This window comes from Scomber japonicus, chromosome 11, assembly GCF_027409825.1.
Source record: "Scomber japonicus isolate fScoJap1 chromosome 11, fScoJap1.pri, whole genome shotgun sequence".
In the NCBI taxonomy this organism is placed as follows: Eukaryota; Metazoa; Chordata; class Actinopteri; order Scombriformes; family Scombridae; genus Scomber; species Scomber japonicus.
In genome coordinates, this window is record NC_070588.1 from 6994536 (window position 1) to 7020296 (window position 25761).

A 25761-nucleotide genomic window follows, 5' to 3' on the forward strand; every position below is an offset into this window, starting at 1 on the left:
GGAATACTTGTCAATAAAGTAGCATTAGGATTAGCACAAAAGACTTTCACATGTTTTTAGTGTAATTGTTTTGTTTGTTTGAAAAGCAGTTGAAAGCCTTTGCGTTTGTATGTGTGTTTCGACAACCTTAAAGGACAGTGAACGAAAAAAAAAACCCTAAATGAATGGGATGTTTGTTCTTCAGAATAGAATTGATGACACAGATGTTTTAAGAAAAACAGACTGCAGTGTTATTTGGGAGTTTGAGGAAGCAGGCTCAATGGCAGATGTATGGAAGCAGATTATCATGTAATTACTCCAGAGAGATAGCGAAAAGCAGAGGGGAGAGAAAACCAAACAGTGCTGCAGCAAGACCAACAACTCTGTCTGTCCTCATTCCTCTGAAACAGGGGCTGTACAAGCAGAGCATGGGGACTGAATTTGTATTCAATGGTTATTTTACCAATTATGTGGTTTAGCTTCACAGTCATGTATGTGAATACCTGGATATCCTCTGTGGTCCTATAATAATAGCAGATGATTTTACTTGTCTAACTTACTTTTGTTTACACAAAGCCTCAAAAAATGAATTGATTCTTTAATGAAAATATTTAGATTTAAAGATGTACTAATCAATATTTTAACTTAAATATATAATCAATGTGTAATATGTGACATACCCACAGAGAAATGCCACTTTGTCAGCTCTACAAAAAGTTTTCGCCTTTTTTTGGCTCATTTTTTTAGTGTTACAGCTCAAATCTTAACTGTTGGGTTCAGTCTCACCGTTCAGTCTCATTAACCTGGTTTCCAGCTGCAGTAGGCATCTGTTTTAGGAAGAAAAAGGCTATTGCAAAAAGCTCACATTATCATACTTTCACCAAACAAAAATCTGTTAGCAACTAGCTAGTGAACATATACCCCTTTTCCACCTAGCTGGAGCCAGTGCTGGTTCGGAGCTAGTGCTAGAGCTAGTGCTCAGTTGGTGCTAATCCGAGCACCTCTCACTGTACGAACCTGTTGCTTTTCCACCGGCAAGCAGCCACGCGATTACGTCACTGTATAATGTAGCCAGCGCGCGCCTTTGAAGCACTTCCATGATTCACCAGTGAGAGGCAGCAACATGGCGCAAGGCATCTAGCCTGCCGGAAACGAAAAAGAAGAAAAAGAAGAAGAGATGACAGCTCTGGCAAAAAAATGATAAAAATAGTACTTTTAATCAACAAATCTTTAACCCTCTGTAAATGCCACGCTAGTCAGCTAATGAACATTAACCCCGCTAGTCTGCTAATGAACGTTAGCCCCGCTAGCCGGCTAATAAACGTTAGCCCTGCTAGCCGGCTAATAAACGTTAGCCCCGCCCCCAGTCCACTGACGTAATCAGTTCTTTCTTTAGACCAGCAAAGAGTTGGTGCTTGCTCTGGCTCCCGTTCTGAGGCTCCGGGCTGGAGCTTTGGCGGTGGAAAAGCAAAGAACTGGTGCTTAGTCAGGCTCTGGCTCCAAACCAGCTCCAGCTCGGTGGAAAAGGGATCTAGCTGCTAAAGATCAAGATTTTTCCCAACAGGACTTGGTGGAGACCAAAAAAGGTAAAAGAGAGGTAATATTTGACTTATATTTGTCATAAGGACAGAAATACAGGACTATTTACTACAAATTAGTGCTAATTTCACTTTGTGTTTTAAGTTTGCTGTTTGCCATGTAAATGTTACTGTGTTCTGCAGAGCTGCCAGGACCCTAACCCTAACCATAATCCTTTTCTGAATAAAAGTGCACTATTATGATAAAGAGTGAATGAGTGGGATATGGGGGATACTCACCCTGATGATATGGCAACACTTTTATTGCATATGTGTCATTTCATTAAGACATGGACATTAGTTATAAGTTAAATTAGCCACAGCTTGTCTGACTCATTTTTGAATGTCATGCATCATTTATTTATGAAAATCCTGCCAGCTGTAGCCTGACAGGATTGGTGAGCTCTGATGTCACAGTGAAAGATCTAACCATATGTTCAGGAGTTGCCTCTATCACGAAACTCTCGAGTTGTGTCACCCAAATCTACAAACTGAAAGAAAGACAGAATCTCAGGTGAGTTTGAAAGAGTTACAGAGCAGCAGGTTTCTATACATGTATTTTACTGTAAAGTCTATTGTGACAGTCAGGACTTTTCAAGACTTGTTTTTATTTAATCATCACTTTCATACTTACTCTATTTGTAGCTCTTCTCTTCTGCGACTTCCTCATTTTTTTACATCTTTGTTTCACTTCACTATTTTATACAGAAGACCCAAAATGTGGATTGTACTATCATCATATTTTGTGAATTTATCCCCACAACAATTAAAAAGAGCCTTGAAATCTGTTTTATTATCCAAACAATATGGTCCTTTTGGACTACCTATCTAGTCTGAGTCCAGTGAATGTCTTTTCATATTCATATGGTGGCTAAGTAAATGGTAAATGGACTGTACTTATTATAGCGCTTTTCTAGTCATTATGACCACTCAAAGCCCTTTAACATCACATGTCTCATTCATCCATTCACACACAATCATACACTGATGACAGGAGTTACCACGGAGGGTGCCAACCTGCTCATCAGGAGGAGACTAACCGTTCACACACATTCATGCACCATTGGGAGCAATTTGGGGTTTAGTATCTTGCCCAAGGACACATCTATATGTGGACTGGTGGAGCCGGGAATCGAACCGCCAATCTTCCAATTGGTGGTGTGACTGCTATGTTTGGGTTATTTTACTGTTTGTGTTTGTCATGTTTGGCAGTGATAATGTGCTGTATACCTGCATGAATTCTTGTAATGTAATTGTGTGATAGTGATCCTTGATTTTTTGGACAATGCCATTCTGCAAGCCCCTTGAGGGTTTCTCAGCAATTCTCCTTCACATTGTTCTGTACTCATCATTACTGTGTATTTTATTTATTATTTTTTATATGTGTAAATGAATAAATAAACAAGCAGTCTTTGACACATCTCTTGTATATTCATTTTGGTCTCTGGTTTATAGTTGAGTAGTCCCTCAGTAAAATAAAATGTAAAAATCTTGATACAAGGCACGACAGGAAATGAATATTCAGAAGAGTGAAAAAAGTGAGCAAATGCACATACACAATTATTTTGGCCGTCCAACAAAAAAAAAGTCTCTATCAAAGTTGAAACCAGTAAAAATGAGGAAATAACACAAAAAAGTGTTATGTGTGTTGCTTGGCGATACCCATGAGATACATCCCACAGTCCGGGGGAGTTTGACTGCAGAAAGACAGATAAACACTCGAGAAGAAAGTGCTAAACGCGGACTGAAACATTTAAGTTTGGGTTTGTTTCCTCCAGGAGCTCTGCTTTTTCCTCACAGTCCACGGACAAAAAGCTCAGGTGAGTTTAGGTCAAACTATGAATTGCTTCTATGTGTGAATGTTTGTTTTTCTTTTTGGGTGTGATAACAGCCTGACCAACTCTTAATAGTATTTTCCTGCTTTTTTCACAGTGAATGCTGGGATATCAGAAATCAGTCCACCCACTAATCCCTCAGGAATAAGATTCACCACAAAGTATAAAAAAAATGATTTAAATATATGTGTGAGATATAATCAAGCTGGCTCTTGCTGACATTGAGGCCTCTGGGTTCAAGTGTCTCTGAGGGGTTGTGTGTGTGAAACATATTTGGGTAGCATGGGAAAAGCCAGGCTCAGTCTGGGAAAGGAAGCAGGCTGTCCATTGCTGTTGCGCAATCCAATTAGCTCAGAGTTACATCGATAAGAAACTGGACCAGATCACCACAGAGGCTATTTGTGACCAGTGGTGCATCTGTTAGTTGACTGGTAAACAATTTGAAGCATCAGCACAGGTTTTACTCCAGGGCTTTTACAAGGGATCTACAGTGAGGACTAAATATTTTTTTGAAGCAACAACAAACAAATTAAGGTACAGTATGTGCTTAATGATGTTTTTTTGAATATATTCGCAACTGCATAGCATAACTGTTATATTTATCAAATCAATAACTGCCTCTTTTGTTTCATTAAGCTATTTAAATATATCTATTTCATTCATTTAAATCAGATGTTCAATATTTGACCTTCCATGTGAACAAACTTGTTAACGTCACTGCATTTGTGGAATATTTCTTTCATACAGTAAGAGATTATATGTGTGCAATTTTTTTTTTTTTTTTAAAGCCTCTTCTTGTTACAGTACATTCCCTGGTAACATCTGTTTTCAGCGTATGCCTCCCATGAGATAAATTCAATAATTTGTGGGAATGTGCAGGAAGCAGATGGCCATCATGTCTGTGTCATACAGAGCTTATAGTTTCTTCTTTTTCAAACTGTGTGATAATTGTACCTGAGTTCAAATTGTTTAAAAAGTGATACTTTGGGGAATAACAGAGCTTTTATAAACTTGTATATCACGAAATTCTTGTTAAAGAGATCATGCCTTGCTGTTGTGATTTGGTTTAATGTGTTTAATTAAAGTACTGTGTTGCATTATCAGTCAAGTGTGTGGGAGGAAGTGAAGAAAATTGGTTTAACCAGCTGGGCAAAGTGTAACTGTGTCAGATATCACAAACTGAAACACAACAAATATTGTGAAATAGGTTTACTTCCTCAGAAGAAGCAGATCATTTACTTTGGAGATTTCTATGTTAAAACACTCACATTTAATTCATCTTCATTAGGGAAGTGAATGCTGAAAGATATTTGCATGTGTTAATCATTTAAAGATGTTAATTATTGAAGATGCAGTCATGCTTCACATTAATGGTAAGTTATACAGTATTTATAACAGTATAAAACAAAGACCATTCATTAATTAAGACCATGATTGTTTATGTCAATAGATGGTGTCCACTTCATACTTGTTGGCATTTATCTTCTTCTGGACAGGTAAGCCAGAACCTTCACATTCAGCTCTCTAGCAGATGTTCAGTGGTAACACACCGATTTAACGGTTCCCAAAGCTCACAGCAACATAGTTCATTTATGGGATAGGAGTGTAGTTACCATACTAACTTGGAGAGGTAGTTAATGGTAGGTAAACCCGTTATGCACGTTAAACAAATAATCTAACTGAAGTAAATGTAATAGTCACACAGATTCTGAAGATTTCAGGTCAGGATTTCTGGCAATTTCCAAATCACAGTAAAAGAGAAACAATAATAGGCAATCCTGTACTTTCTTCCATTGAGATTGCTAATGTGGAGACATCATTTTCTTACATTTTCAGATGTTTCCACTTAGTGTGAATGTGCTCTCATTCAGTCAGTAAGGGATCTTCACTCTCTTAGACCACACCGCCCGCCTCTGCAGTTTGGCTTTAAAGAACTTTCTCCATTCTCTTCTAAATTACAAAGCTGCGTAGCACATTATACTTACTCTTTGTTATAAAATCCACAGAAACACTGAGCAATGATATAGTGTCTAACGGAGGTGAATTTGAGCTTTGTGATATTTTTCAAGGATTCATTTGTTCATTGGTAAAGTATTTACTACCTAAAATTAAAATTTGGATTCTCACTTACACTAAGTATTTATTTTCCAGGGTTATCGGCACAATTTATTGTTCCACCATGTGACATCGACACGTTTGATAGCAAAGTTGACGTTTGCCTGTCAGTCTTCAACAACAGCATGGAGACAAGTAACTATCACGACATATGCCCCTGGCCGACAGTTAAACGGTGAGTTTTAGTTTATTTTTGTCATATTTAAGAGAATATAGGGTTCTGTTACTATTAAGATATGAATTATTTGAGTGGACAAGTTCTCAACATGAAGATACATCACCTGAATATTGAATTGTGTATGTGATTAGCAGACACTTATCAATTTAAATGCATTATTCTCAATGGCACTCATGAGTCTTGTGTTATTAGTTGCTATCTGAGCCTTGGCATGCATGTGTTGCCAGAAGCTGCCCCATGAGCACAAGACTGCAGAGCCCAGTGAGTGAAAAAAACAAGAAGGCACTTTTAATAGCCTTTTCAGAAAAGATATATGACCTTTAGTCATGGGAAAGTCAGATCCTTCCCCGTTTCCTGGCTACATTTGCTCAAGGTTTCATCTAATTAGTCATCTTTTAATGAAAAAAGCTCCAGACTGTTGCTCGTGGGTTCATATTCCAGACAGCAGTTGTTTGTGGAGACTTTAGCTCATGGTACCTACTGTAGACTCCCTCTTTAATTATGGCTGTAATAATCCATATTTTACTGTTAACATGGTTTGGGGCTGAGCTCCCACAGAGCTCAAATGGTGTGTTAGGGTGGAGTATCCATCATCACAAGGAGCCCATCTTGTTGATCAGGCTTCCAGCTGTCAGGCTCAATTGACTCTCTGTGGATGTTTTCCACACTAAAAATCTTGTAGTGACAACTGCTGGTGAGATTTATGCTGGTTTAGTGAGGCTATGGTCGCTTCCCCGAATCAAAACAGTGAAATTTAAGCTGCCTCCCAAACATCAGCGGTGATTTCTCTATTTATAAAACACTCAGAGTCGCCAAAGTCAGATGTTTTTCGCAGATGTCACTTTGCATTATCTTAGAAGTGCAGACTTTAAATGTGTCAGTTGCTTCTTCCTGAGTTGCCAACTGTACAGTTACCATGTGCGTCTTTAAAGGACCATGACGGCCTTTTTGGTTGTTGTTTGTTTGTTTTTTTGCCAATTCACTTCAAAATAACACATATAATACAGTACATTTTATATGGCTTTATTCTTTTTCCTTCTAGAAATTGTTTTCCATTCATTGTCTGTATGAATGAAATTAGCTACAAGTGCAGATTAATGTCAAATTTTTTGCTCTGCTTGAGTAAGGAATGTGTCTCATACTTTATTTATGTCAAACATAATTGCTAGACTTATTTAACTTTGTCCTCTGCCTTGCTTTCCTCCCCCGTAGCATCTACAATCATCTGAAGCATTGTATGGATGACTCGGCAAAAGCAACTTGGTGCGGGGGTCGCAAATTTCTGCTAGATGAAATCTTCCTGGAGGTCCATAAGGAATACTTTTCGCTCTGTGGACAGGTCCAAGACCCCCCAATCACCACTCTAATTATGCTTACAGCACCTGGTATCATTGCCACATTCTTCTTGCCCCTACTGTGCCTTAAACTGGTCACCTGGAACAAAGAGATGCCCTGCACTGTGGGGCTCTGATGTGCTGAGATGACAAAGGAAAATTGCAGTATTTTTTAATGATATTTTTCTGTTTTATGCACAAGTAGGCCACCTGTGTTTTGGTGCTCAGAGCGTAAAACACACAATCACTGCGGTTACGTAGATAAAAGAAGAAAAACTGAAGAAAAAAATAAGTACCATTTAATTTGATTACCCAGTGGAGGGCTGGGGGGACAACTATTAAAATGTTCACTTTGATTGGGCAACTATACTTATTTGAACCAGAGTGCAAAGACAATAAGGAAAGAGGAAATTAGCACCCAGTTGGGCCAAACCTAGCCCACCATATAAAGAGCAACAGTGATTATAATGCCTAAAGTCTATGTCTTGCTCTGATATATATGTTGTTATGCTGTAGTCTGTTTCCAGAATCATCATTAAGGTTGACATGATCCATATTTAGAACAATTATGAGGATAAGACCAAGGTTGCTGTTGTTTTATACATCAGCATGCATTAAACATATCATGTACCTACAAACACATATTTGCTTGATTGGGTCAAATAAAGTAAGGGGAACAATTCTCAATGGCATTTTCACTGTGGGTTATATTATATTATATTATATAAGATCATATTTGTCACTGTTTCTGAACTTCACAAAAAGCTTAAGTCTTGTTAATATTATCTTTTGACTATTAAAATTGAAATATGCTTGTATACTTTGCCGTACAGAAACAGCAGCTGTAGTCATTTTGAATTTATTGAAGAGATTGATTGTCTATATACTTTGCTGTGAATGTCTGAACTTTATGGAACTCTTTGTTTTATGATATGGTAGATCTCATCCATCTGGCACCTATAGAAAATAGAGGAAAACAAAACCTTCACAATGATAAACCTAACTGTCTCACACTGACTTTTCATACTTTAATTATATGTATTGTATTTTCAATGTTTGTAATCTGACAAAAATGGCGATTCTGTTTGTATTTGAAACACATAATAAATATTTATTTCAGACAAAAAATAATGCTTTACAGTTGTTTGAAAACCTCTTTACAGCAATAGCAAGACAAACCTGCTATTCAAGTATCCACACAACCTATGTGTCAGTCTGAAAAGTACTGCATTTCATCATTTATCATCAGTTTAGTATACATAAAAGGATAGTTGTGCAGACCCTGTGAAGACCAGCTGTGTGTCATTAAAACAATGTAAAGTTTCCTCAGACAACATTTTCAATTTCAACACTGAATCCAGTGACTCCATATAAAGTGAAACTGATGCTAGTACTCAGTACACTGAGAATCAACACGGCAATCTGCAGTACTGAGATGTACTGATTGTGGCTTTCTCCACCTGTCCACCAAGGCAGAGAGTCAAAGTAAATGAGAGGGTGGTGAAGAGAGTCAAGCATCTAGCAATCTAAAGAAACCTCTCTAGATGCAGCTTTAACAGTGCTTTGCAATAAATACTGAAGCTTTATGGAAGCAGTGGCTTTAAATGAGTACTATGTATGTAGAAATAAGGTGTTTCTGTGATGATCATCACTGTCACACCACTGAAATAAAACAATTTTGTTAAGAGATCGTGCCCCTGATAACAAACACAATCCAGGCGGCATTATAATTCTGTCAAGAAAAAAAAAGAGATAGTATTTTATTTACATCGTAGGAGATCATTGACAAGGTGTGACGATGAAGACCAAAATAAGGAAACTAGTCCTACTGAGGAGCTAATCCTTTGGTATGCAGTGCAATTAAAGAAAAATGAATGGCATTCCTACAATATCCAAAAGATATTATCAACTAGGATCCTGTTGCTTTTGTAAGAATATACGCATGAGCAACCTCTGTTATAATAGGTAAGTTTTATGATTTGTAGTACATATATATGTACTACAAATCATAAAATGGAATTGTTGAACATAATACACTATTCCATATGCTAGACTCCAAGACCGCCAGACGTCTTTACTAAAACCAATAATGTTGAATTAAAAGAGGTTCAAAAACAACAGAGCCACGTCTTAGATTTGGGTGGGTGGTCTGCCTTGCAACCATGGTGGTATAAGGCGACGAAGTGTGGTGAACTAAGATCATTGACATGGCAGAACTTTTTGAGGGTCAAAAAAAAACAAAACTATTTTTCTTTTCATCTTGCGTGTTTCAACATCTATCGTCCAGACAGGACAGAGTGGCAGCACCACACCTTTTATTATCTTAAATAATACCCATAATTCATTTTTTTCCCTTGTGTAAATACTGAAAGGATGTTGTGCTAAGTATGCGTTCACCGGCTCTGTCTTGGCTATAGCCTACGCAGCTACACACACACACACACACACACACACACACACACACACACACACACACACACCAGTTCTTGTCAAAACAAGAGCACGTGGACATGTTGAACAGTCTAACAGTCTTGTATTCTCAGACAACACAGCACATACACCCGTGTGCCTCTTTTACCACTACTGGTCAACCAGCACAAAAATACATAGCTCCAATAGATTCAAATGGCAGATGCCTAGTGACAGCTGCTTTGGCTAAGAGATATTTGTCCCAAAAGAAAAAAAAAAAAACTGACTTCAGTCCTTAAAGTTAGGTATTTTGTTCACAGCTTGAGCTATATCATGTCGAAATATTTTGGACCAGGCAAACAGTTTGTGTGCAGGCATGACTTTTTTAATCTACTGTTTGTTTCGTACAGTGTGTATGATTAACTATTCACTTTAGCCGGTTATGTATGGAAGTTAATTCATGACAAAACTATTCATCAATCACAAAACAAATTCAAACTTTAATCAAGCTCATAATAAAAAAAAGAGAGCTTGCATGGATGTATATTTATATGCTTAGAAATAGTTTTAAAATCTGCTCTTACTTTTCTTGAGCCAATTTAACAAAATCTGAGATCTTAAGAACGTACAACCGCTTGCCAACATTTTTTTCTGTGACAGGCTTTGACAAAATGTGCTCCCATCCAGCAATTAGGATCATAATTTAAGTCTTTTAACTGGATTATGTTCCAGGTCAATTCCAATTCTGCTCTTCTTTCAATTGAAGGAATATAAACTGCCAAAACACAGAGCATGTGACTTTGAAGAGAGTGAGCAGAGAAAGGTTTCATGCTTGCTGACATTTGACACACAAAGTAAATATTTGTATATGGAAAAATGGGCCAAATGACTATGTGTCACATTAAAAAAGGTCACTAGTAACATTAATAATGAAAAAATGATCACCCATCACTGCAGTTTCCTTCATTTATATATGGACAATTTTAGCATCTTTTAGTTGACTGTTTAGTTGACTGTGCTTATGATTGAACTCTTTTAAAGCACTTTACATTTTAATCTTTCATTTGCATTCTATGTCCTTTTAATGCTTTCAAAGCAAATCATTATTTTATGCTGCAATCTTATATTTAATGCTCTATTCTAGCATTTTATTTCTCTCTTTCTATTTTTCTGTACTTTGTTTTTATTATTAGGGTGAGGGGAGGGGGGATGGGGGGTTAATTGTATGTTTTAATGTTTCTCAAATTACATGTTTTTCTGTTTTATGTAAAGCACATTGAGTTGCCATTGTGTATGAAATGCACTATGTAAATAAAACTACCTTGCCTTGTTTTGGTTTAATTGTCCATACCTTTTTTTGTTCACTCTCTCACCCATAGCAGAAATATTTTTCAGCAAAAAAAGTGCTGATAAATCATCTGTACCAGGCCAGCATCAAACATGTCAAAAATACATCAATGTGTCAAATGTGAGAATACAAATTTAGCTTGTTGTGGAGTTTAAAAAAAAAAAAAAGTGCAATACTCCTTTAAATGTGTTAGTGGTTGCTCAGTAGCTTTGCAGGTAATGAACTTCCATAAATTATGATCAGCTCTGCTACCTCTGCCAAGAAAAATCATGACCCTGAAAACACAGGCAGCCAAACATTTACATTCAATAATGTCATGAACACGGTGTTCCTAATAAGCAAGAACACTTATCAGCACACAGTTTGCCATTTCAATCTAAGATTAAAACCTGACAACAAACACCTGGTCCAAAAGGTCCATTAACAGTGAAGCCCATTTCAAATTAAACTGCTACAGAGTGCTAATGCAAAGCACATTCAGTGACTCATTAACTTGGGGAAACTGTAGAATTGAATATAGACTACAGCAGGTGAATGCTTCACATCAAAGTGTAGCTTTAAAGTTGAAGCCGAAAGACAATAACAAAGCAAAAAAATGATTGATTTTACCATGTCACCTCTCTAAACACACTGTTCTCTTCACTTGACCTCATTCACTCCATTGTACAACACAAAACGGGGACTGGACTGCAAGCCATATACTTTTACATTGCAAGTGTTGGATTGCCTTGAACGCTTTATGTACACAAAAGTCTCAACAAACTAAAGGCTGGGAAGCAATATTTACAGATCGAAGGTCAGTTTCCCCTGAGACAGAATTCTTGCATGGCTTGTAATGTAGGACACAGTTATGTAAATTAGACACTCATTCTTATGGTTAACTTTTATGCACTTTGGAGTTTTTTCAGTAGATTGCATGACTGACTGCAGCTATAAAATTAAATGGTGAATACACGAACACATTCATTTTTTACTCTAAAGTTATATTTGACAAGTATTTACAGAAACCTCTTGAGCCACACAGTGTCTCTGTACTGATTACACCATGAATGTATTATCATAGCAGGAAAGAATAGAAGGTAGGATTTTAGACACTATTTCCTCTGAACATGTCATATTTATTGACTAAATATTGGATTTGGCAACAGTGACAGTGTGCAGAAACCTTCATCTACTTTGAATTAGTTAATCCTTCATATATCTAGCACCTTTCAGAGTGTGGAGTTTGGAAATTATCTTATCATCTTATTGTCCTCGAATGTGATCAGAGTGTTCAGTGGGCCTTTGTGTACTGCAGAGATACCATTAGAAGAACAGTGGACTATTACATGCATGTGAACAAGTTCAAGCACATCTGCTGATATCTGATCTTTGCTCACCAGTTTTCAAAACATTATCTTGAAAAAACACGTCACAGAACATCCCAGACATGTCAGGTGAATGTTACACTTTCTGCTTTTTCTCATTCCTTCACTACATCAGGCTGAAATCTGACATCCAGACAACACTCATGAAATACTGTGTTTATCAGAGTTTGATTTCTTTATACTTACTATAAATAAGAGCTTCATTCAGTTCGGTTTGTTTCTATTATCTTGGAATAATTGAGCTGTGTAATTTCAGTGTACAGTAGCTCTAAAAACTGGTGTTTCTGTGTTGCAGAAGTAAGGTTCCTGAACGTGTCATTACTAAATGGTAATTAAAATTCTATAGTGGGCTCTCAATATAGGAGGTGAATAAACTAAATATCTTGGTATTTCAAAACAACTCTGAACACAGATGGTACATTATAATTCCTAGCTCTGCAGTCTTACTGTACAATGCATCATTCATACATTCTGCCAACACTCAACTGCTCCCCAGCGTTTTTCAGTGCTTGTGTGTTTGCTTAGTTTCAGTACTTGTGTGTTTGCTTAGTTTCTATGCTTTTCCAGTCAAGTGTGTTATTATATTTTTCACGGCATCTGTGAAAAGTGCAACACGTTATAGAAATCTTGCAGAGAGGATGAAATAATTGAATGGATGGAGAATTAGCCATTGTGTACCGTAGTTAGTGTGTGTGAAGTACCTAATATACATAGAGTATATATATATTTTTAATGTTAAACCAGCTGTTTATGCTATTTAGAGTCTAAACAACACTGATAACAAACCATGGCAATGAGTCCGAAGGTCACGTAATAAGTAGACAAAACAAAGTTGAAAAAGACCTTGTTAGTTATTTCCTTACACATCCAAAGTCACAATAATGGGGTCAGTGGACTGGTATGTTGGGTATATACACCTAACAAAACATGGTAACACCCCTTGAAGGGGCTCACGCAGTCTCTACATTTTGGCTTCAAGGAGAGATTACATTTAGAGTGGAGGATTTGTGCCAGGGAGCTCAGTTGGCAGTGACAAAACTTCCCAGTCAAGGTGCTCATTACTAAAAGTATGCATATAAAGGAAAAAGACTACTTAACTCCTTGTTTGCACATCATTGTAATCTAAAGGTAATGGCAGTAGTATAAAGGGAAAAAGGCAGCCGAACTACATAGGCAGTTAAATCAATTTTGGTTGGCTATCCTGCACCACCACTTGGATTTAGGGTCAATTCACATGGCCATACAGTATAAAATGTGGTTCACATAAACAGGACACAAAGAGAGGTAAAGAGAGGGTGAAAAACATTATAATGAATTTTGATGAATTAACAGAAATGAAAGCAAATTGACCCTATTTCCTACATTCATCCCCCAAAATCAGCATGAATCAACAAGTCTGCTGTAGTCTCAGAGGTCACCATCATCATTGCACTTATGCCCCAAACCTGTAGAACAGTTAAAGGGATAAAGAGGATAAAAAGTTGAATAAAGTGTTCATGTGAGTTTTGCTAGATTTTGCATTGTCCATGTCACATATTATTTGCTGGCGTCTGACAGAATAACTTCTTCAGGGAGGTTAACACAACACCACCATCACAAAGATCTAACATTAGGTGTGCTCTTTTAGAAAACTGGAATAAACAAAGGTAAGAAGTGATTATCCAGCTATAGCTTTTGTATATTTTACAAACAGCATTACTGTAGCTCCTCTTGCTTTGTCACTACTACTCAGAGACACTGAGGTTTCCAAAGAGGTTTGCTCTGAATGGTCAGAGCTAGAGGATGGAGAAAGTCCTATTGGCTGTGGATCCGATGTGAATTTATACAAGCATGTGAATCTCGTTGTACTCGTCTCGTCCATCTTCATCAAAGTTGGGAGAATCTTCGTCGCAATCCAGCTGTGAATAGACACATCATCCTCAGTCATTCTCTTTCATGGTTTGCTTAAAGGTCAAAACTGGATAGTTTGCTTTCACACCTAACCTGGTTGGTACGGTTCAAACAAATGTGTGATATGTGATTATAATAGTGCTGTAATTGAAAGTCGTTCATCCGTAATCAACCCACACAGTTCAGCACATATGTGGCATGGGTGGTTTATGTCTCATTAGAGACAAAGTAGACAGACTACTGTAGCTACAGATCTTGAAGAGCCACAACCAAACCAGAAATTAACAGGTCCGAACTGATATTTGCAGGTATGTTTATGTGCTGTTTAGCTATCTAGCTGCTAACCATTAGTGGTGCACTTTTCCCCTGTAAATGTTTGTTTGGTGGTTCAAATTTTGACAATGTGGACATAGGCTTTTTTTCACTCACTACCATATTTAAAGGAAGAAGGTATCTTGCCTTAAATTTCATATTCATGTAATAATTGACTTTTAAATATTTAATATATAAAATAGATTTTAATGAAACATTGGACATTGTGAATGTCAGTTTTATTTTAAACCATGGGCAATAGTTCCTTAATACAGAATAATGGAAACCTACGTTATAGTTTTTTCCCTTAAAAAAAAAAGAGATCAGATCTGTGACTCAATACCATGATACGATCTGAACTGTGAGTTTTGTGATCTGTTGCACCCCTAGATTGATAGATAGATTAATTCATAAGCTTAACAACAACTGAATCCAGTTGCTGAAAGTGAGTGATCTCTTGATTTGCATATTGCATATTGTTATGCAACACAACAGGTTACAACAGCAACATGTATGCCCTTCATTACAAAGTACAGGGATTATAACATCAAAGAGTAAAAATACTTTAATCAAAGGTGTGTTGAGTGTGTGTCACCAATAAAAAGGGGTGATTGTACTGTAACTGTTAAACTGTAATGCTACTGCACAAAAAAACTCTCTCTCTCTTTGTCTATCTAATTTGACATGTTTATCACTATTTGTGATATAGGAAATTCATTTGTAGTCTTGACTTATAATAATCACAATTACTTATTTCTTTGTCAGATCTTTGTGACCAGAGAAGCAAGATAAATAAATTAATATAAAAGTATAAAATAATAACATGCCGAATGACTTTATGTCAGTGTCTGGGTTCATGTAGCACTGATAATGCAGGATGACATTGTCAAAAGTGTCATTTGTAAAAAGTAATTGTGAATACAAAGCAAACCAGAACTAAAAGGCAACAATGAATAATGTTATTCTTAGTCTGGACCAAATTAAGCAAACTACAGGTATGAAAGCACCCTTTACTATAAAATATTTTTGATTCCTATGAAAAATCATGTTTGGTTTAAGAAAAGAATAGCAATTTTAAAAGTACATATATGATTTGTATGGTTAATGTAGCGGTGAAGGTAGTGGGGAGAGGAATCTGGCATTGTAGAGGGCTAACTGCTTAAATTAGTTTGAGGCAATGCTACAATGCCTGGGGTTCATGAGACCTTAGGAACAAAGAACAAAGCTGTTTATCCAAGCTCCTGAAGAAGCTGACATTTAGCAAATGGAGGGTTTTAATCTGACAGTGATGACATGCACGGGTTTAGTATATCTAACCAAGAAAACAGGAGGTTGGGATGGGCTGTGAATCTTTTTATGACTTCAGCATAGAGCAAAAATAAATATTTCTATACCACTTTTATGGGTTTAGGGTATCTAACCAAGAAAAAAACATGAGGTTGGATTGGGCTGTGAATGGTTTTCTGGCTAGAGCACAAAGCAAAAAAGAAATATTTCTGTATCATTTGAAAATATTTGAATGAGAAAGCTCTCCACAATCACAGAGAGAAAATCACCAGGAATTTCAGGGGTGAAGTTAATTTGTAGCATTTCTTTAAGAGATGTTAGCATTAGGCAGAAACAAAAACATGCCAACATCCATCCAATGTTAAATTTGCTGTAAAATAAGTATCCCGAGGCTATGTGGAATCAGATGATTATGGCACAGATTCAAACATGCCGGGATGGCCTCAGCTAGCAAACCTACCGCCTGGAGCTCACGCTCCTGAAAAATCCGGGAGAGTATGACACGGCGCAGCGGCACTGTCATGATGAGGACGAAGGGGAATGCCAGGGAGGCCTCAGTAGACTTCACTACCCACAGAGCCACGATGCACCCCAGCTGGATAATGGTGAACATGTTCATACGCCAAGTCTTCACCTGAAGCAACACACATGTGGTGGGTAATGGGTAGAAAAACCAATAGAGCTTAGACCACAGTACAGACAGACAGACAGAGATACTCAAAACAGGTAAAGACACATTATCCTGTTCACACTCCCCTGCAGAAAGAATATCTTACATGTTTTTGGCTCCATCTAGTGGATAATTATTTGTGTCCAAGATGCAATTGGGACTGAATTTTCTGTTAACCTTTTCTGTCACATTTTTCATTTGATAAATTCAAATGTAAACAGTTGTAGGGACTTTTAGGGACTATTTTAGGCGTCAGTCCGCTTGATCAATAGCTGTGCTGGATGTGTTTGGTGAATGTAGTGCTGAAGTATACAAAAAAAAAAGCTTTTTTCTCTTTTTGTCCATCTTTAGACACAAACATGTTGGTTGTTCAAGTCTAGTTTTGGTTGTGTTTGGGGCTGTTGCCAGTTATTTTTTCATATTCACATTTTTGAGTGCTCGGTTTTATTTATTACTTTGGCCTGGGCCACCCTCAAGACTCTCAGCTTGAAATTGCATTCTATTTGCAACATAGAAACCCGCTTTTTCCAATCTGTTTCTTCTGTTAATCCATTTTTTCCCATCATCTTTGCTGATTCATGTTTCCACATTGTGACCCTGTGGTGGTCTGATAATAAAGTTGGCCTTTTATACAAGAAGCGTTGCTGGAGGTTTTGACCTTTTCAGACATTTTAATATCTTTGTGCACCTTGAAAGCGGGTGAGGTTGTGCCGTAAGTCCCTACTTGTCTACTCCACATTGCAACCCCAAACTCAACCTCAAGCAGTAGGTTGTAAATATTACGTTACTGAGTATGTTTATATGTAGTGTCCCAGTTGTTTATTCTAGTCCTATCCTGGTTTTCATCGTAATCGTGATATGATGTTTATATGGAACATGGACATGTAACCTGATTATTAATAACTATGCAGTGTTTATAGCAGTGCTCTATATTGGGGGGTGGGCCACTTTGCTTGAAACTGAGACCATCTTTACTAACAACTTGTATTTCATACAGAAAATGCCATATATTTAATTGGAGTGTGGTAGTTATGCTGTCATCTGGAGAGACAAGAGGTGTCAGAATCTGGATGGCTTACCACCTTGCTATATTTTTTTCTGGGGAAATCTCTGCTCTGCTCATTATTTATATATCCCTTTCATTATTCAGGTTTCTAATAATTTGTGTCAGTGAAGGCTTGTCTTTGAATCCTCAACATCCCAGATACTCTGTCATTTCTGTATTGAGTGAGGTGACTCAACGGCAAAGGATGGATCCAGTTTGGTTCCTCTCTGCTCTGTTTTGTTTCTCCATCATACCATTAATAACTTCTTATTGTGTTATGTTACCTTGGTGACATAGATGTGGTCAGGGTGGTGCTTAGCAGGCGTGACCATCAGTGTGATGCGCTCATATAGCTGAATGCCTGTTAAAGAGGTGACCCCCATGTACAAGAAGATGCCAAAGAGCACAGCCAGAGGGATGAGGCGCAGCACATCTGTCATCACTATGGACATACCTGATAGATAGAGATGGCATAAAGGTGGGATATAGTTATTTTTTTAGATTCAATTACTCTTCCAGTTACATTGCGCACATGCACAAGTATTTACAACTGTGGAGAGAATTATTCGTTCAACCAGGGAACATCATGCCATTGATTTGAAACACATTCACTGTTGAGCTGCTTTGTTTGAAACACAATTTGGACTAATCCAAAAAGTCTTAATCCTACATCAAACAGCATTTCAATCAAACAAAAACCCAACAATCATGACTCATTATGGCTGTATAACCACACTGGATCAAACTGTATTTCACACTTCTTTGGGAACACTGATCCGGAGAACCGATTCATGCGTCATGAGTGTCTAGACATACTGGACGTACAGTCTGCCACTCTGTACCTATGAGCTCAGGTTTCTTGTGCTTTTCAAGAAACTTACTTGCCTGGAAATTCCAGCACTGTAATGACGCTGCACAAAAATATAACCCTAACGGGCCCAAAACGAAATAAGAAAAATCGTTCAGGGATTGATCGGTAGGTCAGATTCAGTTTTTCCAGTTTAATTCAGAGGCCTGTTGAGTGTTCATGTGATTTATTTAATTTTGAGAATAATTAACTATAAATCAAACTGCAGACATGTGGTAGAATGCATACATTTTGCATTTGTACAGTGCACAATATGTAAATGTAGTATAATAATGAACCTTAATGTGGTTTTGAATGAGAAAACATGTCATGTGTCTAGATAGAACAACATTTCTCATGGACTTTAAAAGAAACATTCCTTCAAAAAGCCTCCAACACACCCAGCCAATATTCCCCTTTTTTCTTACCAACAAGCACAGCCACAAAAAGCCCGGTCAGCCTCTGCTCTTTCACCTCCTGGATCACTGGCTTTTCTCCAGGCGCTGTGGCTTTGCTCATGACAGTGAGGGCGTTGACATGAGTGACGGAGCGCACAGTCGCCGCGGTGAGCCACGGCAGGCCGAAAAGTGGACAGATGGCTCCCAGAATGACAATGAGCAACAGATCCAAGTGGAAGCCTGAGCCTTTCACCAGGCGACGCTCCTTCTTACTGACAATCAATCTGAGAAATTGAGGGAAGAGAGGAAGATGTTGAAAAGTTGGAAATTCAGTGAAGTATGTGTAAATTTGTAAAATGGAAACTTTACAGAGCATTACCACATTAGATGACCACACTCTACTTACGAAGTGATCTGAGTTTCCATGAAAATCAGGATGAACACAAGAAGGGCGGGTACAATAGATGCTCCCATCATCCAGGGGGGAAAGGGTTGTTTGTCACCAAAGGGATTGATGAACCAACCTCTCTTGTCAGGGGATGTTACTGAAAAGCCTGACGGCACGTTGAGTTTCTAGAAGTAGATAAGGCAGGACATGAGCATGTTGAATGAGGAATGACTCTAATGTTGGAGCTGCAAACTGTACACAGCTGTTGCTGTGACTGAAGCGATTGAGACTAGTGTTACCTGTGTGTACGTGTCAGTAATGGAGTAATCCAACAACACTGAAACTAAGATTGAGATGGGGATGCCAAAGTCACCAATAATTCTTCTAGCCTGTGGGAGAAAAAACATAAATCCAATTAAGTTGTCATTCAGCCAGAGATGAATCAATCTATGCTACCCAACACCACTCCTTTTAAATTAGGTCACAGGTGGATGGATCAATATTTTCCATTTCGATTCCATTTCTTTCTGTTTATGTGAATGTGTGATTACAATATTGACATGCCCACTTTTCCCCAAAGTGTTTTGGCTATTTAGTGTGCCTGAATGGTTATTGGCAGCCTTAAGAGAAGCAGCATGAACAAAACTCATTTTCAAGATACTCAGCAGAGCACTGTATGTCTTATGTCTGCATGTCATCAGGGTCTATAGGTGCTACTGCTGGCAGAAAAAATGGTACTACTACTTCTAGGGTGTTTTTGTTTCATTTTGGAGAAATGGTGTGGAAAGGTCTATTAGTACAATTAAAAGAAAAAAGAAGGTGACTTAGAAAGCATGTAGATAACTGGTATAGAAAGTTATATGGTAGCAAACAGATAGATCATAGTGAACTTTATAATGCCAAATGGGAATTTGCAGTGGGATAAGTTTGAATCATGGAAACATTTCAGTTTATCTGTTCTTATTCCTGGACCATGCAGCAGGTTATACACACCAGAAAGAACCTGACATTTACTTTGAATGTTAGAAACATGGAAATTCTGTCAAACTTTGGACCTTTGCTAAGCCACATCTTGAGATCATCTAAATTTAGACAGCATCCACAGAGGGAGGGAAAATACACAACACAAACATAACAAGAAAAGTATAAGGAGTATTGGCAATGCACATTTTTAACTGTTGATTTTTGAAACTGAAATTGAATTTCAAGGCACCCTGTGTTGATTTTTACCGCTCATATAACAACAGAAATATTTATGTGTGGGTCCCCATTTTACAGCTCAACAATTGGTGGCAGGAGCACAGCCTTGCTCCAGATAAGTAAGTGAAGAAGAAGCTGGATTATGTAAGCATGGATGTAACAAAGTAGGTTTCATATAAAAATCAGCTTTGCAAGAGTTGAATGACAAATTAAATGTTACCAAGACATTTATTAGGTACGATACACCCGTGCATTTTTTTGTTGAAAAACTGTGAACTCTCTTCTGGGAACCTTTAAATGCCAACACGAGAGTCTGACTTTTTGAATATGTTTTGGAAAGATTACCTTGCCACCTAAAAATCGACTGTTTCGGAACTTCCTGAGGAAGAAGGCAACAAAGAAAGTGCCCATCATGAGGACCAGAGACAGAAGAGCAGTGTTGGGCTGGTTGATGGCATCATGAGACATAGGAGCTGGGGTAGCGGAATCGTGGTATGTTGCCTTCAGTGGATGTTCCTTAAACACCTGGAAACAAGAAGAGTCTCAATTCATTCTTCGTGGATTGGCTGTAGGGGTTTTTTGCATTTAGGGAAAGGTCCACATTCTTGTGGAGCCCAGTGTGTTGTGCAATATCTGTGAATAGTTACCTTGATGAGCTTAGAGAAGGTCTCATAGATGAAGATTAGGGAGATCATGAAGGCAAAAATCTCCTGAGTGAAGGGTGAGATGTAGCGAACAAGGAAGCTACCCTCTGCTGCCACAATTACCAGGACTATGAAGATGAGCCAGAAACCAATCCACACTCGACCAGTGAGGTACTCAAAATTGTGGGCCTGACAGAACTGTATGAAAAAACACACAGACAAAATTGTAATCATATGACACTTTCATTTCTCATTATATTTAAGAGGTGGTAAATATATTCTAGCAATATTTAGTTTTACATTAACATATTTTAGGGATTATGTTATGTCTTCAAATATAAAACTGGGTTCATGTGTAGCAGCTGCTATATGTAAATTACATGTATATGATTTATTTGCTTTACTACCTTGTAGAAAGCTTCTTCAAACACCAGTAAGGGTCCTGAGAAACCTATAATAAGAAGAGGCTGACCAGCAAATAGCGAAAATATAACTCCAAGAGTTGCAGTTGAAATAATAAGCTCGGTCACTCCCATCATGCCCTCAGTTTTCTCTCCTGTATGCAAAAACACATGGAAAAAATAAAAGAATAAGTATCATATTGACAAGAATCCAAATGTCTCCATTTTGTTCACAATTTGAACCTACCAAGCAGGCCACCGAAGGTTATAGTGGGCGACAGTGCCGCAAAATAAATGAAGATGACGGCAGCGATGCACTGCATGTCCACCGAATCTTTCAAGTCGCTGACATAGTGTGGGTAACGGCGGCGGATGTCGTGGATCAGGCCTCCAAAGGGGATCCCAGAACGCTTTAATGGGTCCACCTCCTGGTCTCCTTCCTCCTCCTCTTCTGGACTCACATCTAAGAGGTTTATTACAGACTCCATTACATCAAAGAAACTTATTATATCCATAGTACTACAAGAAAAAGTCAACAATAGGCATTAAGGCACAATCTGAGATAATATTGTCTAAGAAGCATTTTCTGTGTATAGCTTATTAAACTGTGCAACAGAGTTCCATTGTTGTCCTAAAATATTAAAACCACATCAATGAGCCTCATGGTTGCTCTGGGTGACATGTTCCTTCACTGACTCTATTTTGAGTCAATCCCACATTCACTATCTTGACTAGCAAATGACATAAATACACAGAGAAGCCCAGCAATCAAGCTGTTTTACATTACTATTGTATTGTTGGGTTCAGTCTTTTCATGAAGTTCATAATTGCCACTCCTAATCTTTAAACCACTGCTGACTTTGGTGCCCCCTACTGGCACTGTGGCAGCCAGCAATGCACACCTTTCTAAAAAAAAATCAGACTTTTTAATTTATTATTGCAATATAATAATAATACCAAACTCTTTGTTATTCATGCAAATATCCATATATTGTAAAACATTATTGGATGGACCTTTAAACAGATTGAAAGCTTTTTAAAAGCAAGCATCTAATCAGTTGTTTTCTGTTCACTGAAAATGTTTTTATAATTTTTATGAAAAACAAGATTAAAAAAAAAAATCCCTAACACATAATCTAGAAATAATAACCAACTCACCCCTTCTTGCACCAGTGTTTTGTTCACTGACAGTATTGGGTAACTTTAAATCTACTGAAAGGTGAAACACTAATGTTTTTAACAGGGCAAATGCAAGTAATGGGCCATTGCCATCTAGCACTGCTAGACTAAAGATGGTTTGCTGATTCAGAAATGTGGCCTTCCAACCAAGTAACCGGAGATTTGGCTTAGAAAATAAAAGCTCTTTAGGACATGACTGAGTACCTTTGTTGTCCATGTGCTCCATCCCATATACAGAATGGCGCTTTTTAAGATCTCTTTCCTTCCTCTTGCGCATCATCTGCTTCTGAAAGTCAGCCACTGTCTTCAGGAGGTCTTTGCCTTCTATATCTGAGGGTGGAATGACGATGCTGTAGTCCAAGAATTCATTGATACCATTCAGGAGGTCCTGTCTGTCGTCAGCAAAGTAGGCCACCTCGTGGAAGTTCTACAGCAAAATGCAACTGAATGTCAGCACCAGATGGTTGATGAAAGGCCATTCAAGCTAAACAGAAGTATATATATACAGTATATAGAAGAAGGGAGAGGTGCTATATTCTGAATGCCAGTGTTATTAGTGATTAGAAAATTCCTTCCAACAATTATTTAACTTCACAGGCTACCAGGCAAAGTCTAGATGATTACTTTGTAAAAAATATCAGTGGCAGAGCACAAGTGAGATATATGACACTTTCCAATAATAATTTTCTAAGCTGTCCTCGTTGGAAGAACAAATCTGTTTTAAATCCAGGGTTCAGTGAAAACTTGTAATAAAACTAAAATGATGAGTCTTGGATGTCCATATACAGTATGGCTGACAAGAATAAAATCCTTTTTTAAAGTAGACTTACTTTAAAAAGTTTTTGTAGAAAATTACATACTTTGTTATTTGTTTTTTATTATTTGTTTTGTGACTAAAAATTTGGGAATCTGGCTAATATGTGGAATATTCATATCTACCTTGTCAGACATGAGAGTGGAGAAGGACCGTCCAATCTCATGATAGTCCACATTGGACTGACTGGGACCAAGCAGGACGAAAAGAAAGCGAACAGGGACAGGGATCTCCAGCACTGACTCAAGAAGTACTGCCTCATTCAGCCTAACAAAGGCCATGGCTGGCTGCTCCAGAAACTCAACATTACCTGGTACGAACAGACAGAAAAAACACAACATGTTGATTTATTTGTGACTTCTCATATCTTCACATTAGGGGTGAATTAAAAAAAAAAAAAATCTAACGGCCAATAGTACATTTATTAAGTGTTTATTATCAAATATCTTAACAGAAATGAATCTACTGCTGTTTGAATTATTTTGTTGTTAATTGGCTGTTAAGGCAAATATCAAGACTTCCTAAGGCTTTATGGTAAAAGTTTGAAGGTCCACAGGTAACACAGCAAAGAAGCTGCAGAAGTGTTGACTTTACATTAACAACACCATAACACAACATAATATAGCAAAGCCAAAAGCTGATCAGAATACACAGTAGTAGGTACCATTGTTGGTGAGTATAAAATGACTGTGATCTCATATTGAAGTATTTCAATTATTTGATTTGTATGATTGAGGCCAAGCCAAGTGGATAACTTAAAACAAGCAGATTGCTATCTTCTTAGTACTTTATAAAAACTTAAAAGAAAAGAAAATAACTTATCTAAGTAATCTACTTTGTCAAAAATCCCATAGCTTACCAACTAAAACAATGACAGCTTCAGCATCTTTGGGAATCTTGGCGAGCAGTTTCATAGATCTGGCTGCAGCTGGATGGCTCTCAGGAGGCAAAGGGTGGAGAGATTTCTTGGAGGAAGAACAGTACACAGATTATCCACATTATTGTTCCGAATAACATGATGTGACACCATAATGTTGCATGGGGCCAATAATACAGAGCTATTGTGAGAATGGCAATGTATGTACTGTATGAACTATGAACTATAATGCTCTATGCAATTCATTTTAAATCTCACAGATGACTGGTTCTTTACGTTTGTACCGATTTTTTTTAATAGGCTGTTTTAAATTTGCCAACATTTTACGCCATGGGGAACATTAAGTTTTCACAGTTAATGCATCAAGAAGTTTTAACTAAAAGCACCTGTAAGTTGACTAAGAACATAATTTAACACATGTGGTACAGCGAGACTTGGTTTCTCCAACTTCAAGAACTACCTACATGACTTCTGCCCTCATGGAGGAGCGTTTCAAAGAACAATGCAATAGCCACAAGCTTCACATCAGGAATTTAGTGTAATCATGATTAAATCTATGCTTACTGGTGATTCTTAGAACTTAATGCAAACCATAAACTAGAACAAGACAGCTAAATATTTCTTTTATCTTTGTCCATTTAGATAGCTGAGTTCAATTATCCTGGTGGATTTATGTCAGAAGTGTGTAATCACTTCATTTGGCTTTGGTGAATTGTGCTGTCTGTCTATATAACAGTCTATCATCACCCAGATCTCATATCTCTTAGATCTCCACCTCTCAAAACCGACATGAAAAGTAAAGGTAGTGTGTAAAAGAGACCTAGAAAGAGAAGAAAAAAACAATAAACTTACAAACAGGCTGACAAACACATCTTGTTTGGGGTCATATACTGGCGGCCCTTTGTTTTCATTGTGTTCATCTGGCTCTTCAGCTACCAGTGGCAGACTGGTGTCCTGGACGTGGTTGTGATTGAAGCTGCCATGCAGACTGCTGGTTGAGTGGTGGCGATGAAAACGAGGTTTCAGATCACTTGGATGGCTGTGAAAAATAAGATAAACAAAACAAAAAATCAGTCTGATATGTATCCATAGCCACGCTAGCAGCTTTGTAAGGATGTATTAGCTGGGAAAGTGATTACATTATGTTAACAGTTCATAAAACAAAGAATTGGACGAATTGAAATTTTAAACTGATGACAAAGAAACACAGAAAACGTCAAGGATCGAATGTGACACTGGATGAAAAGTCAAGGGTTTATCAACTTCATTAGGATTCATCCTCTATGAATGCCAGTACCAAACTTCTAACCAATCTCTCTAATAGTTACAGAGACATTTCAGTCTGGACCAAAATGTTGGACCAACTGCCACTGCCAACCATCGAGCACTGGCAGTACCGGCAGGGTGGTCCTGTTATGTTCCAATAAATTCTACAATTTCAACATTCAGTCTCGCTTTGTCTGTACGGTATTTATGAAATAAATCAAAAGAACAGCTTTGAAGACCACACTTTAGCTTCAACCATTTAAGGCAAAACACAAACCATACCAGCAGCATGGTGGAAAGTTTAATATGGGTAGCTTCATGCAACAGGTTTAGAAGGGGCAACATCACAACATTGTAGTTTGATTTTTGCTAATGTTGGAAATGGGTAAAATGTATCTGCA

General features: G+C 37.7%; 2 protein-coding genes across 2 annotated transcripts in view; one reads left to right on the plus strand and one right to left on the minus strand.

Annotated features, from left to right (window-relative positions):
- Nucleotides 1-3714: 3714 nt before the first annotated feature.
- Nucleotides 3715-7463, plus strand: LOC128367530 (receptor activity-modifying protein 2-like). Its single transcript, XM_053328107.1, has 4 exons — nt 3715-3925; nt 4842-4887; nt 5543-5681; nt 6897-7463. The coding sequence occupies exons 2-4, from the start codon at nt 4842-4844 to the stop codon at nt 7153-7155; spliced, it is 444 nt and encodes a 147-aa protein (XP_053184082.1). The 5' UTR covers nt 3715-3925; the 3' UTR covers nt 7156-7463.
- Nucleotides 7464-13962: 6499 nt separating this feature from the next.
- slc4a3 (solute carrier family 4 member 3) overlaps nt 13963-25761 on the minus strand; it is a 31941-nt gene continuing 20142 nt past the window's right edge. The window contains exons 8-21 of the mRNA XM_053328106.1: nt 24947-25133; nt 24077-24182; nt 23343-23527; nt 22608-22830; nt 21472-21687; nt 21231-21379; nt 20827-21021; nt 20525-20704; nt 19279-19368; nt 18998-19164; nt 18622-18875; nt 17631-17800; nt 16092-16265; nt 13963-14040 (exon numbers count right to left, since the gene is read on the minus strand). Coding sequence (XP_053184081.1) covers nt 13963-14040; nt 16092-16265; nt 17631-17800; nt 18622-18875; nt 18998-19164; nt 19279-19368; nt 20525-20704; nt 20827-21021; nt 21231-21379; nt 21472-21687; nt 22608-22830; nt 23343-23527; nt 24077-24182; nt 24947-25133 — 2374 coding nt within the window. The remainder of the gene's footprint in view (nt 14041-16091; nt 16266-17630; nt 17801-18621; nt 18876-18997; nt 19165-19278; nt 19369-20524; nt 20705-20826; nt 21022-21230; nt 21380-21471; nt 21688-22607; nt 22831-23342; nt 23528-24076; nt 24183-24946; nt 25134-25761) is intronic.